General features: G+C 40.3%; 1 protein-coding gene across 1 annotated transcript in view; it reads right to left on the bottom strand.

Moving 5' to 3' along the window:
* Positions 1–6,648: 6,648 nt before the first annotated feature.
* PON2 (paraoxonase 2) overlaps positions 6,649–14,367 on the bottom strand; it is a 28,669-nt gene continuing 20,950 nt past the window's right edge. Inside the window, exons 4-9 of the mRNA XM_046020131.1 lie at positions 13,764–13,929; positions 13,099–13,225; positions 11,405–11,605; positions 8,785–8,866; positions 7,911–8,039; positions 6,649–7,281 (exon numbers count right to left, since the gene is read on the bottom strand). Of these exons, the coding sequence (XP_045876087.1) occupies positions 7,123–7,281; positions 7,911–8,039; positions 8,785–8,866; positions 11,405–11,605; positions 13,099–13,225; positions 13,764–13,929 (864 nt within the window). The 3' untranslated portion in view covers positions 6,649–7,122. The remainder of the gene's footprint in view (positions 7,282–7,910; positions 8,040–8,784; positions 8,867–11,404; positions 11,606–13,098; positions 13,226–13,763; positions 13,930–14,367) is intronic.

Here is a 14,367-nt window from a genome sequence, read left to right as displayed (position 1 = left end):
CTTTGAGGACCACTGGGCTAGAGCATAAAAGACTATGAGGAAGATGGTGAGAAATGAATCCCGAGAGGTTGGTAGGGCCTTGTAGGCCAAGTGAGGAAAGTCGAATTATATCCCAAGGGTTCTTGGGAAACCACAGGAGTGACATGACCCAGCAGATGCTTTAGAAACATCACTCTGTGGTAAGAATGGATTAAGGAGGGGGTAGGGAGCTTGCCTCTCCTGGAGATGGGAAGAATGGTTGGTGGCCTTGGGGAACTAATTGGAGAAGCAATGGGGATTAATTAGTTCCTAACATCCTTAGAACAGTATGGCTTTGAGAAATATTTGGGAAGGGGGCTGATAGTATCAGCAACTGGTTGGATGTGGACAGAGGAACAGCACAGAACAGGGACAAATTAAGGAATGGGCTTAGGTGTGGAGAATCTGGTGGAGAGGGTTACCTATTCATGGATCTGGGGACCAGAGGGCAAGGAGCAATAGATAGAAAAGCAGAGGATTCATTGAAAGCTCTGATTTCCATTAGGATATTTTTTGAAAAATCTTCATGTTTTCTTCAAAGTGGAACAACAAAAAAGTCACATTTATCATGATCATCACTTTCAGGCTCTGAACTGAGTCCACACAATAAATTTGTTATTTGCTTATTGTTAAAATAAATTTGTTTATTGTTACATTAGCTCTTTCAGGAGAAAAATCCGAGTAATGTCTCCTGCAGCTCAAACTAGGAGGGATGGGATAGCTGGCTTCCATGATTTTGGAGCTTGAAAACTGTGTACTGCTTTCTGCTCTAATGAGAAACATCATTTTCTTGTGCTTCCAAACCTTATCAAGAATTGCATAACTGATGATTTACAGTTATGAACTGGAAAAATAATTCCATCCTTTACACATGAAGAGCTCCTAGGAACTGATTTAAAAAAAAAAAAGAAGAAGAAGAAGCCAACATCCTCAAATTAAAAAAAAAAAAAAGACAAGGAAGTTCACAGAAAAAATAACCACAAATTTCTTTGAATATCTGAAAGTGTGCTTAAACTCGGCTGTACTAACAGAAGGAAAGCTAAAACACATTGGGATGTCATTTTTGCAAACATGCGAAAACTGGACAACAAAACTTGTTGGTGATGCTTTGGGGAATTCTTACACATTGCAAAATGTTACAACTCCTGTAGTGAGTTATGACGCATCTGTCAAACATTCAAGTGAAATTACCCTTGGACCCAGACTGAACCTCTTTCGATTCATTTCCAGGAATTTATCTCATAGATATACCTGCACACATACAAAACAAGGTATGCACACAACTACTCACTGCAGCACTTTGTAACAGCGAGTAATTGGACTGGTTAAATAAACTAGGGCATCCTAGGCAGGTATAAAATAGGATTAGTGAAGATCTCTTCATAATGATACAAAAACATGTCCAAACATTATCCTTAGGTAAAGGGAATATGTAGAACTCTATGTAGTCTGCTACCTTCTGTGACATAAAGGGAGAAAGGAAGAATATATATTCATATCAGCTTGTTTTTATATACAAATATTGGAAAGAGGGGTGCCTGGCTGGCGCAGTTGGTGGAGTGTGCAACTCTTGGTCTCGGGTTGTGAGTCTGAGCCCCATGTAGGGTGTAGAGATTACTTAACAATAAAATCTTTAAAAAAGTTGAGAAGATATATACAAGAAACCAACAAACTGGTTTCCTGTAAATAGGGCAAATGGAACAGGAGGAGACTTATTATAACAGGAGGAGACCTTATTATATCAGTTTGATCTTTGGAACATGAAAGAAGACATGCCTATGAAAACAATGACTCACAGGGCGGATGAAAGTGCATAAATTCACGCACATGATGTGGAGATGCTGCTGCTCTTGCTTCACGTGTCAAAGGGAACACTTGTTTCAAAGAACAACAGACCGCATGTCACACTTAGGCTGTGGCAAGATACCAGATGTGATCACATCCCCTCACTAGACCCTGTGTCCTGCAACAGTGTGGGATGGGGCCATGGGAGATGGAGGCGAGGGAAGGAACATTCCTGTTGTTCACATTTAGTCATATCGGATGAGCACGGACAACTGCTTACTTGGCACCGAAGACCCATTGCCAACAAGATACCCTCGCCTTTAAGGAGCTTCCGTTTGGGGTGGAGGGAGATATAGTTCTAGGAGGGAAAGGAAGGAGGACAGAAAAGAAGGAGACGAGGAAGGGAAAGAAAGACAAAGTAAAATTGTCTGCATTCTTTTATGGAGTGGTCAGTCAGTTGTGGCCACAAGAGAAGGCAAAGAGGCTCTAGGAGAAACAGCGCCAGGACATGCAACATCCAGGTGGCTAGGGAGAAGAGTGGTGCCAGATGAAGTTGGAGAGGGAAGCAGAGCCCAGATCACACAACACTTTGCAGCCCTTCTCAAACAGATGGGATGAGCACAAAGGTTTCAGGCGGGACATGATGTGATCTGAGTATTTTGTTACCGAGTAGGAAGTGGCTTAGAGAGGGCAAATCCCGGGAGAGAGGAGCCCACTAGGAGAACACTTCCGGGTCAGAGGTAACAGAGGGCTCAGCCACAGAGCTGCTGGTGGAGTTGGCAGAGAATGGATTTGAAACATCACTTGGAGCTAGAATGAGGTAGAGTCTCTGACGGCTAAGGACAAGCACAGAGTCAAGATGAAGGCGAAGTTCAAGCTGGCAATGTTAATTTCGGGCAATCAGTGCTCAGGTGGTATGTCAACCACCAGAATGAATGAGAAGAGATGAAAGAGGACGAGCACCTGATTCTGGACCCTACGGAACCACTACACTTCTATTCTGAGCGAGGTGCAGGAACCAGCAAAGGAGGCTATTAAAAAAGAAACAACAGACCCTAAATTGAGGCATTTGTGCTAAGCGCACATGACCAGAGACTTCAGACCTAACCTAACTGCCTCACCCAGGAACGTAAACACAATCAGTCAGTCTGGAATTAACTAGTCAGCACTAGCAAGGTCATCGGCCTGGTAGACGACTGCCTTCCCCCAGAGAAAGGTGACCTTGCCTGAAAAATAGTCTCTTTGCTAGGATAACTTTCTGGTTCCACTGCCTTCTGCCTATCAAAGTCTTTCATTTCGTACAGCTCATGGGATCTGCTTTCTGTTTGCTAGATGGGATGCTGCCCACTTCATGATTCATTGAATAAAGCCAGTTAAGATCTTTAAAATGTACTTAGTTGAATTTTGTTTTTTAACAAACAAAAAAAAATGATTAGATCCTTTAAATTCCTACAGAATGAGTATTATCCTGACTTTAGAGATAAACGTGAAGACAGAAATCTGTGACAAAGAATAAACAGTATCTCTGTGATCTGTCAGCAAGCGATTTCCGGAAAAAAAGAGAGACAATGCAGACAAGTGTAAGTGGTAGACCAGAGCAGAGAATGTTTTTAACAGAGTGCAGCCCACCAATATCAGCACTAGAAATGATAGGAAAATCACCACTGTGCAGCTCTGATATAATAATCATCCAGGCAAGAATCATTAATGGATGCTTCAACCGAACAGAGGAAATGTTTTAGGGACCAGAATATTCACATGGATTTACACATGGCGGGAAAAGATAACTAGGTGATCCGGTGGTGACCACCGGAATCAGTTATTCATATCCAGCATCACAACCAGTGAAACGACCTGTCCATATATTCCGACACAGTGCAAAGTGAACAACATATTACTTGTTAAATATTCTTGTCAAAATTGCTTAAATGAATCTAATCGAGCCTTGAGTAATTTTACAGGAAACTTCACAGGAAATACAAGCGATATTGACTGAATTAAGCTAAAGACTCCAGGGAGGAACTATCAAATAAATTCAGAATGCAGGGCATTCCGGAGGATCTTGCCCGCACTGGAAACAAGTGTTATGAAGGAACAAACAAGTGACCGAGCAACGGTTCCAGATTAAAAGACAGCGAAGAGACACAACAAGCAAATGAGAACCTTGACTGGATTCCAGATTGGGGGTGGGGTTGGGAGGGAAAGCAACTATTAAAGGCATCTGGATTATGTACGGATAAGCAACTATTAAAGGGGATTTGAATTTGGATCAGACACCAGGTGGCATGACAAACGCCATCACTAACGCTCTTAGGTGTGTGTCCGGATTACACAGTGGTTATGGAGGAGAATGGCCTGGCATTGAAAGGATGCGAGCTAAAATGGGCAGGGGTGAGGGTTTATCATATCTCCAACCGGCTTTCAAACAGATTTGGAAAGATAAATGTGACAAAAAGGTGATTTGTGAACAAAAGTGAAGGATATACATTAGGTCACCATACTACTCTTTCGACTTTTCTCCACTTGTCAAAAGTTGTGTGTGGCAGGGGGAAAGTAGGTTTCTCCAGATTATTCCCTGATCATGTTTCTTTGTTGAGTTCCTTCTAATCACTCCATCCATCCATCCATCTATCTATCTATCTATCTATCTATCTATCACCTAGCTAGCTGGCTAGCTATTTTCTCATTTGCTGAATCTCCCACTAGAATACAGGCATTATGTCTAGTTCACGGTTGTATCATAATGCCTAGCTCAAGACTGGCCACAGAAAAGTCCTTCAGTGTCCTTAAACATTTTTTTAAGTGAACTGGAAGTTACTCTCTTTGCAATAATAAAAATCAGATGACGTTTCCCCACCCTCTTTCTCTGCCTTCTGCTTGATGGAATAAAAATCCTGAAAACCAGGATCAGAAAACGAAGAGAGCTGTTGGGGTTCTCTCGACCCTGCTCCTTACACACTCAGAAATCCATTTGTGAAAAGCCAAGTGACTAATGAAAATTATGAGTAGCCTAAGAGAAGTGGGAGTGGGTGGTATGGTAGTGGGTGCTGTTTTAAGTCTTCATTGTTTTGCCAGGGAGACACTCACCAGCCTGGTTAAGTCTGACTCCAGGACAGGATTCCAAGTGAGCAGATCGAAATTAGTTTAGAAAAAGGATCAGCCTCAGAGTAGTTATCATTAATAATTAATCCATATACAAAATGAGAAAAAAATATTGTATTACAGCTTATATTTAATTTCCCTTATTCCATGTATTAGCAACTCATGTTCTCATTGAGCTGTTGTAAAAGAGCGGAGGTTTTGTGAAGAACCAAAAGTGTATTCAGATAAACCTACCATCACTGAACAGGAAGTCAGGTTAAAAAGCAAGAAAACACTCACAGCCCTGTGGGACCTGTATCCACCTAGTGGTGACATATCCCAATTGCAGTTTTAGTCCTTGAGTGACTTGACTTCCTAATAACCAGCAAACTGTAAAACTCAATATTTGATCAAAATAAGATCATAATATATAAATGCAGTCCTTATGCTTAGAGAAAACAAAATCCCTGACCCATAGAGGCCAAAAGTATTTTAAAAATTCTTTTTGTATTTCTAAGATAACTAAACTAATACCTGAGCTCATTAAAATTATACTTACTTTTGTTCAAATAAAATTTCTAATAAATGCAATAGAAAACAAGTTTACTTTATACCTACTGTATTCTGCTACTTTTCATGAATGTAGGTCTTTAGATAGTCACTATTATCATCCAATATCTAATACGCTTCTTGGATTTGGATCTCTGGGGACTAATATTTAATCTTGCTTTATTCGTCTGTGACATATTTTTTCCTATGGACAAGGAAAACAGCAAAAAACAGTAATCATTTTAGCATGAAAGAGCTCCAATAGACATTAGTCAGAGCCTATTTTAAAATGTAAATAAAAACACAGGTCAAGTCGACAGTGGCCAAGGTGAAGAACCGTTCTGCAGTTTACATTTGAAAGTCATTAAAGGATTCATCGGAAGAAGGAACTCAAATTGATACCTAAGAAAACAGAAGAAACTCTACAATAGGTGAACTAGTAAATTAGGAGACCTCATTAACTCCACGGCAGTGCCTTCGTGGGGGTGAACTTTCAGCCCATGGCATCAGAACTAGGTGGGGAGCCCCTCACTAGGTGTGTGACCTTGAACATCTGTGAAATGTTAACAGTTTGTACTATCAATACCTACTCCCTCGGGATTGTAATTAGGACTCCATGAGATAATGAATGTGCCATTTTTCATGCATTAACTGGCAAATTTAAGGAACTGGCAAATATTGTCCTGATAATGATGCCAAAAGTATAAGAAGCGAAATGCCTTGGTAAGTTACAATGGAGAGAAACACACGCAAGTCTTTCCTCAGGGCTTAAGATGGTTTTACAGGACATTTAATGAGTGGAAAGAACTCTCCTATGGGAGGCAGACACCTTTCGCCCTGATCCCAGCATTGCTAGGACTAACCTTCCCGGATAGCTGACTTCATTTCTCCCGATGAAGTTCATGGTTGTGTTCAATGGGGAGGTGGCACGACCCGCCAGGTCCAACCTTTTATCTCCTCTTGGTAGGCAAGGTGGGCTGCCATTAAGGAAGAGAGCAGAGGGGAACACTCCATACTCGGAGAACTGGAGTTGCTGTATTTAGCTGATGCTTTGTTCCGTTTTATTCAAATAAAGAGCTCATTTACATTCAGCATTCAGTGAAAGAAATTCAGGTTCCCATGCCTGCCCATCCCAAGGAGAACCCCATGAGGAAGGGGCCTGCTTTCCCATTCCCCTCCTCAGGGCATGCCTTGAGAATGAAGCAACAGGCCAAATTTGGATTTTTAGTTAGCCTTTAATAGAACTCCAACACATGAACAGTAAACAAAGATGTAAGTACGAAACATCCACGTGTTACCTAGCAGTAGTTCTGAACACTCACAGTGGTCACACTGTTGGAGCTGAGGTCACTCACATTTTCAGGAAATGCAGTGTACCCTGTTTCAGTGGAATGCACGCTCTGGCAGTTGGAAGGCAGAGATGAGGTTCCTTTTGTTCAGTGAATCCTCTTTACTGGAGGCAGCTGTCTTCTCTCTCCTTCACGCCACATATTTTAAAAACTGTCCCTTTGCCTTTTATGTTAAAAGTGCTATCAGGACTGAAGGGGCTTTTCCTTACCGAAATAAAATTAACTACACAGGTCCTACATTCCTGGGCCCATTTTGCCGGTTAAATTCCCACACAGTTAGCAACTCGTAGAAAAGTAAGTGTTAAAAGAAGTTAGCACACTTGCATACCGGAAGTACAATTCAGAGTTCACAATACAGGGCTCTGTGATACAGAGTGCCTATGAGCAGCTTCCTGTCATACACTGAGGCTACAGAACTTCCCTGGAGAACAGACCCGTTGTTGGCGTAAACTGTAGTCACAGTAGGCTTCTCAGACAGAATATTCTGGATGCGGAGAACCTATTCAGGGGATACAAAAGATTAACACCGAACCACCATACACTCATGTCACTCAATCACCAATAATCCCTGTCTTCCACAACAACGCAATGATTCAGAGGACATGCTGTTGAAAACAGCAGTTACCAATCTTTTTAATGTTTAAATGAAAGTACTTTTTTAAGCCTTCAAAGAAAGTACTTTCTTCAACCATCTAGCTACTACTGCATGCCAACCCAGGATTTCGGGTTATTATAGTAATTGAGCGTTAATGGAAATACTTCCACACTATGCTAGCTCGAACAGAAGTCATGTCATGTAGGGAGCTGACAATAAGCCAGGTATTTAAAAACACTGCCAGTCTACCACACAAGGAGGGTACATGTCTTTATAGAAAATGGCTTTTGACTAGTTTCCACCGTAATTTAATACATCAAAAGATTATCTTTCTAAAAGTATTTGAATGAGTGAAATTCTGCCAATTATTGGCTTAAAGCACTTACAAAATCACTGCATAAGTTTATCGCATTGTTGGTTTAAAATGACTAAACAAACCATCCCTGTGACAGTTTACTGTGTTATTAGTTGAAAAGGACTTGAACAATTAAAGTTGAAAAATGAAGGTCAAAAAAAAAAAGAAAAAGAAAAACCTCTGATGACGGAGGATTGTTCGGGTCATAAATGAAGAGCTTCTGGCCATTAGGATGACAGCCTACCAAGATGTCCCCCGAGGAAGGATCGATAGACAAATTGTCCACCAGTGTATCCAACTTGAGTACCTTCCAAATGAAAAAATGTCAATATCTAAATGACTTGAGAAACTTGATTAAATAATTTAGGACTAAGCATTCTTGCCTCTCAACACATGGGAAAATTACACACAGCTAGCTCCCGGCTTCCACCCTTTTAACACCAATATGGCGTAAACTAAATTTAATAAACTGGGTTAGGGCCGCTTTTCATCTTCCCTGAAATTAAGAGAGTGAGGGTGATGATCAATGTCTCTAAAAAATGAACTCCTTTTCCTTTAAAAGATGCACAATGATCAGTTAGCTCAAGGAACTCATTTGAAGCAAAATAGGAAATTCTTAATCAATCTAAAATATGTGTTGTCAAGCAGGAAGAAAATAATAATGGTGTGGAACCCAATTTCTACCTTCATTTATTATTGAAAGAGCTGACAATGTGCATAAATCTTCATTTCAGAATTCATCTATTAGTCTTTTCAATTGTGAAAATTCTTATTGGAATTCATTGGGTACCATCAGTACGTCATGGAATGGGCTCTAAATCTGATGCAAATATGACTCCCAACCCTCTGCTGTATGTCATCAGTCAGTCCTCGTGAAGGCTGGGGACAGGAGGCTTAGCCTGTTGTAGAGAAGTAATATTTAAAAACCCAGAATAGCAACCCTGGCATCATATTCTGTTCTAAGGGAAGTACTGTGATGATACAGTGTAACTACAAAATTACCAAGTTTAATACGTTAAGGTCTACTTGCTATAAGAAAATAAGTATTTTACCTTCAACTGAGTTAAATTCATATTAGGGTGTCTTTCCAAAACATGAATTTCGTGAGCCAGGATATCAGCAACATAGATGTACCTTCACAGAAAGGACACACTGGTTAGAGCTCCAAGCCAATATAAACCTTCATTAATGCCATATGGAAGAATAAGTCTTAATAACCTGCCAAGAAGTTAATCAATGATGGGCCCTCAAGGAATGCTTGATAAAGGTCAATTTTTATTTAAAAAGCAAGCTTTCAAGATCAATTCATTGTTGCTACAAACAATCACAGAATTGTTAAGTGATTTCTCAAGAGGTTTGTTAAGGGGGAAAGTAATATAGAACATTATTTTGAATATAAAGTCTGTGATATTTGCCACCGAAAGGACAACAAAACAAATGTCTGGCTTCCAAAAAAAAGTTTACATATTCCACGATATAATTTGATATTTCTAGGTATCATGTTCACACAGAAATACACAGTAGTGAACAGAACACACTTTATTATTTATTAATAATCATTCATTCTTAATAAAATATTTATTACCATATTGAGAATTTTCAGAGTAAAAGATAATCTATTTAGAGCAATCTGCCTACATCTAAGCTGGGTGAAGTAATGGACTACTTTACGGTAATTTTACTCATTGAATTGACCGTTCCATGGCAACAGTTCTATTGAGCAATTATCATGTGTGAAGCCATGAGCTCAGTATTGTGAGGGACATAAAGAAGAGGCAGCCTTCTCCTACAGAGTTTCTAGTGCGTTGGGATGATCAGACTGGTTTGTACACAGGAAACAAATAATACAGCATGATTGGTTACACGAGAAAGAGTTCAGGCCTAGAGACCGAAGAAATACCTAACTCCTGAGAACACAGAAGGCTTCACAAAGGAGGGGCATCTGCTGCTATGGAAGGAGAGACTGCATTTGAGGAAATGAGGACAAAGCACTTTCTAGGCAGAAAAAAACTTGTGAGCAAAGGCACAGGGGCAAGAAAGAGAGAGGCATATTTGCAAAATAATGAGTTCTTTGTCTAAAGCAGGGAAAGTATGAAAAGGGTCAAAAAGGAAGGTTGAAGCTCCCCTATTAAAGCAAGTCCAACCCTTTAGCTTGCCCCAATTTGATAAGCAGTTGGGTCCCACTGAATTTGCAGAATAACAAAGTGGCACAATAACAAACGGCCAGTTCCATTCAACAAGTCCTGAGCATTTGCTTTTGCACCGGGCAGGGCTCAGCAGGAGGAGTCCAAGAAGAAGCTGGCTGGGCCCCCTCTTTCAGAGGGCCTTAAAGGTTCATGGAATACAGAAAGACAGAACTGGCAACAAGGCAAAAAATGTCAGCAGACTGAAAACAAGTTGGCTACTACCGTCTACTACTCTAGCCAGAGAGGGTGAGAACCTAAAGCGGGCAGGCGTCAGCGGGAAAGGAAAGGGGGACGAGGACGGCTTGTTCCTGGGGTGGCTGGGGAGGGCAAAAGAGGAGTTCGAGCTGAATCTTCTCTCATTATTCTTGTTTGCAGCTCAGGTGCTGGAAAGTTTGAGTCTCATAATTGAAAGATGAGAGTTGGGGGAGAAAAACAGATTTGGCAGGAGAGTTACAGACAATTTAAATGATTCTACATTCGTCATCTATAATCAACAAGAAAGAAGAAATTGTGTCATGAAAAAAGACGTTGAGTTGTCAAAGAATGCCAAATTTACTTCACGTTATGTTTGCAGGAGTTTAAATTGTTCAATGTGCTAAGGTAGTACAAAGGGAAGTTAATACAATTTAATTTCCTTTCTATATGCTATGGTTGGACGTAGACAAACAGTGGGATAATTTGGGAGAGGGGGCCACTGGGCAATATCTATTAAAGTTACCATTTAAAGGGGTCACTCAAGTAAGTGGTTCTACTTTGAGGGATCTGTTCTATAGAAACAGTTGTACAAACGTGCAGACAGGGCTCAGAGCATCACCGTCAACCCGCGCCCAGGCGGCATTCACACCCAGGTCTGTCTTATCATCCCAAAACTTGAAGATGGGTTATGCTGCGATGCTCCCTTCAGGAGCTATTCCTTAAAAATATCTGGAGAAGCTTCAGTGGCAAATGAGAAATACATTTTATATATATACATAAAATATATATATATATAGGAAAAACAACCTATGCATCCATTAACAGAGAATTGTTTAAATTCCTTTAAGATCATCCCTATAATACAAGAATATGCAGCCAATGAAACAAAGATATCTTTATTTAAAAGGAAACACCTACCTCACCCTTTAATAGGTATATGTAAATAACCCAGTTCATAAAAATTCACATTTACAAAATTAATTTCTACAATGATATGTAGATATTGTATGTAAATATATATAATATATGTGCTTAGTATATATTAAATATTACATATAAACATTATATATATTTAATATTGAATACAAATATATCAATGTATATAATATATGTATGTGTGTATATATACATATATATACACACATCGAGATATATATATATATATATATATATGTCATAGACAAAAAAATATCAAGGAAGCTTTTTACATTGGAACAAACCAGTGAAGTGAGGAATCTGACCCAGCACCAATACTAAGGAGAAGAGAAGATACTCTTATAAGGAGTCATACTTTTTATCAGGTGAAATATTGATCCCATTTGCTGCATCGAATCCTTCTGCTACCACTTTAACTTCATTTGGACTGTAGTAAACAACATTTGCCCAGTGTAAGTTCAAGTATGTTTCCAAATACTTTAAGAAAGGATCAGAGAAATAGTGGTCATTGGTGGCATAGAAATGTGCTGGTCCCACAGCTATGATATCGTTCACACTGAAAGAGAAAAAATAATCCGTGAGAGAAAAGAAGCAGCCAGTTGGTCTCCATATTAAAGATTAAGTCTCTGGAAGGACGGCATACACAATCTGTGCCTTAGATTTTTGGTACAAGGTTTCCCAGGAAAAGCTCTGCTGAAAGTCACACGGCTATGGTCATAGGTAATCTACTTTAATATCATTTTTCAGAGAACAATTTTGCAAGATAACAGGTAATCTGAAGACAGGTCATTTAGCAATTACGGCAGGACTATTATAAAAGAATAAAAGAACTTCGTGCCAACAGGCTATGTTTTTTGAGAGCCAGAAATGCCGGGTTTAACAATAACATGAAAGGATACGACTATCTAGAGTACCGAGCTGGCTAGAGCCGCACTGGCTGCTGGGCTGGTCGGGCCGTCAATAACATTTACCCAGCCTTCATTTACTCAGTTGCCAGATTTTCCCGAGTTCCTCTGCTTGGTTATTAGTCAAACTAAGGTTGACTGTTCAATTTCTACCTGACTCACAAAGACGACCTGCCGAGAATGAACGGGCCCTCCACAGACACGTGCAGAGAGATGGATGATGAAATTGCCATAGTACAATGATTCGGATGAGAGATTTATATGCTAAAAACAATTACATTTTTAAAACCAGTTAGGCAAGGGCGTTATTAAATTTAAATTCCAATTACCCTATGCAACACTTTCTAAAAGAGCTGCTTTCTTCTTTGTTCAGTGAAAAACAGAGCTACGGGGAAGGTGGGTCCCCTCTTTCCAAAAGAGACCACGATACAGAGGCTGTCTGGACAGTATTTATGCTCCTATTTATTATGAAGTGCATTTTTTGGGAAGAACGATTGGAAGTTACATGCGGAAGCCCTAGACAGGGATGGAGAAATTAAAAATATTCATCAAAGTTCAAACTTAAAAGAAGCAGTAGGCTAATGCAAGCGAAGCCAAGGAGATACACATGAGTCTCCTTTAGCCACATTATCAACCGGCGGTATGTTCTGGAAGGAAGAGTGACCAGCTTCCAGTCCGAATCCCTCCAACCCTGTGTGGCCATTAGCCCCCAGCTACCATGACCCCGGTGGAAGCACTCTGTAGTAGTCCCACACAAAGCACACCAGCAGCATTTAGAGCAGGCTACTCTTCCTTGGCAGGACAAAGCATTATGGTTGGGGTGATGAGTCATCTGAGATGGAAGGTGACAGCAGGAAAAACAGGGAGGCTTGTCTCCTATTCCCTAGATGGACCTGAGGAGCAGCGCCCCTGTAATCCAGTGTTTTATCATTTCTCAGGGGAGTCCTCAGAGAACACTGGTTATTATGAGTGAAACTGACTTTCCCTGCTCTGCAAGGAAACCACACACACACACACACACACGTTTTTACATATGTGTCTACATACACTTATTTTAGCTCTTATCAAAGCTGAGAGGACGATCATGGGGGAATACATGGAAATGACTGAGACAGACTGGAGAACGAACAAAAGGGCTGAGTACCTTGGAAGAAGTTCATGTTTGATTGTTTTTAGATGCAAAAGGGAATTTTCTTCTTCTTCAAATTTAAAAATTTCCACTGTATTCTTGAATTCTGGGTGGTTTACAACGAAGAGATAAACTGTATCGTCTAAAGAAATGAAAGAACAGAGTTAATTTACAAGACAGAACCACAGGACCTCTGGGCAGACACTGACATTTAAATACCACAGGCGGGAAAGGTTGAATGTATAAGCTGTTAGGCGACCTAACAGATCATTCTTCTTCCCTGTCTTTCCCATCACTGTCTGGCTGGCGTTATTTCTGATCATCGGTCCCCTGACCTTTAAGAAAGAGTGTTTTCCACTCCATATACAGAATTCATGAATAATCTGTTTATAGTTTAATTCAGAACCATAGCTCTTTTTAAATGCAATAATCATAGGTATATGAAAAAAGGTTATGAAATCTAAACATTCTCCTAGGTGTTAACTGTTAGAAATTCCAAATGTGGCCTAAGTTGCTGCTAGCTGGAGTGGCAAGTGATCAACTTATTTGTATGAAGAATACAGTAGTAATTCATGAGTTAATTGTTCTTCTCTTACTATAGATATGATCCAAATCTATTTTCCACAGTCATTTGCAAACCATGAGAAGTTTCTCCATGTGAGGAGCTCATCAGCCCTTACCGTTGTCTATGAAGGTACTGATACCATGTGGATTGAACGAAGCCAAATTGAACCCACGGCTGATTCTTAATTCCAGGGCCCTCGGGTTTTCTTTTTTTAGATCCATCATTAGTATCCCTCCAGGCTTATCTGGGGAAAAGCTGTGGAGTCCTGGACATTTCAAACCCTTTTCAAAACAGAGGAAAGAGTTAAATATAGAGGCCTACAGGTGTTTATGGGCTAAAATGGGCTGTATAAATAAATGATAAATAGATGTTGGTTAAAGGTGGCGGCATTACAGCTACAAACAGCAAGAAAGCAGAGAGGAGATGATAGAAAAAAATAGGAATTGGAGGCTGGCGCGCTGCGAGATGAACGGGAACTGATTTTTCTGAGTCGAAGCACAAGCCTAGGGATGTGGTCTCTTAAGGGGATAACCAGAAGGTTGGTGGACGGAGAGATACCAAGCAGAGTTGGGGGGGGGTGGGAAGAAGTGAAAGTTTACACATGGGTTGTTGACCCTCAAGCTCTTGGCCTGCCCTTCGCTCCTACAGAGCTCAAGTCTTGGTGAACGATATTAAGTCAAGACTCCCCTCCTTGCCTCACACCCCAGATCGAATCCACC

This window comes from Meles meles, chromosome 10, assembly GCF_922984935.1.
Source record: "Meles meles chromosome 10, mMelMel3.1 paternal haplotype, whole genome shotgun sequence".
NCBI classification, from domain to species: domain Eukaryota; kingdom Metazoa; phylum Chordata; class Mammalia; order Carnivora; family Mustelidae; genus Meles; species Meles meles.
The sequence above is the reverse complement of the archived record's forward strand: the minus strand, read 5'-3'. Positions and strand labels throughout refer to the sequence as shown.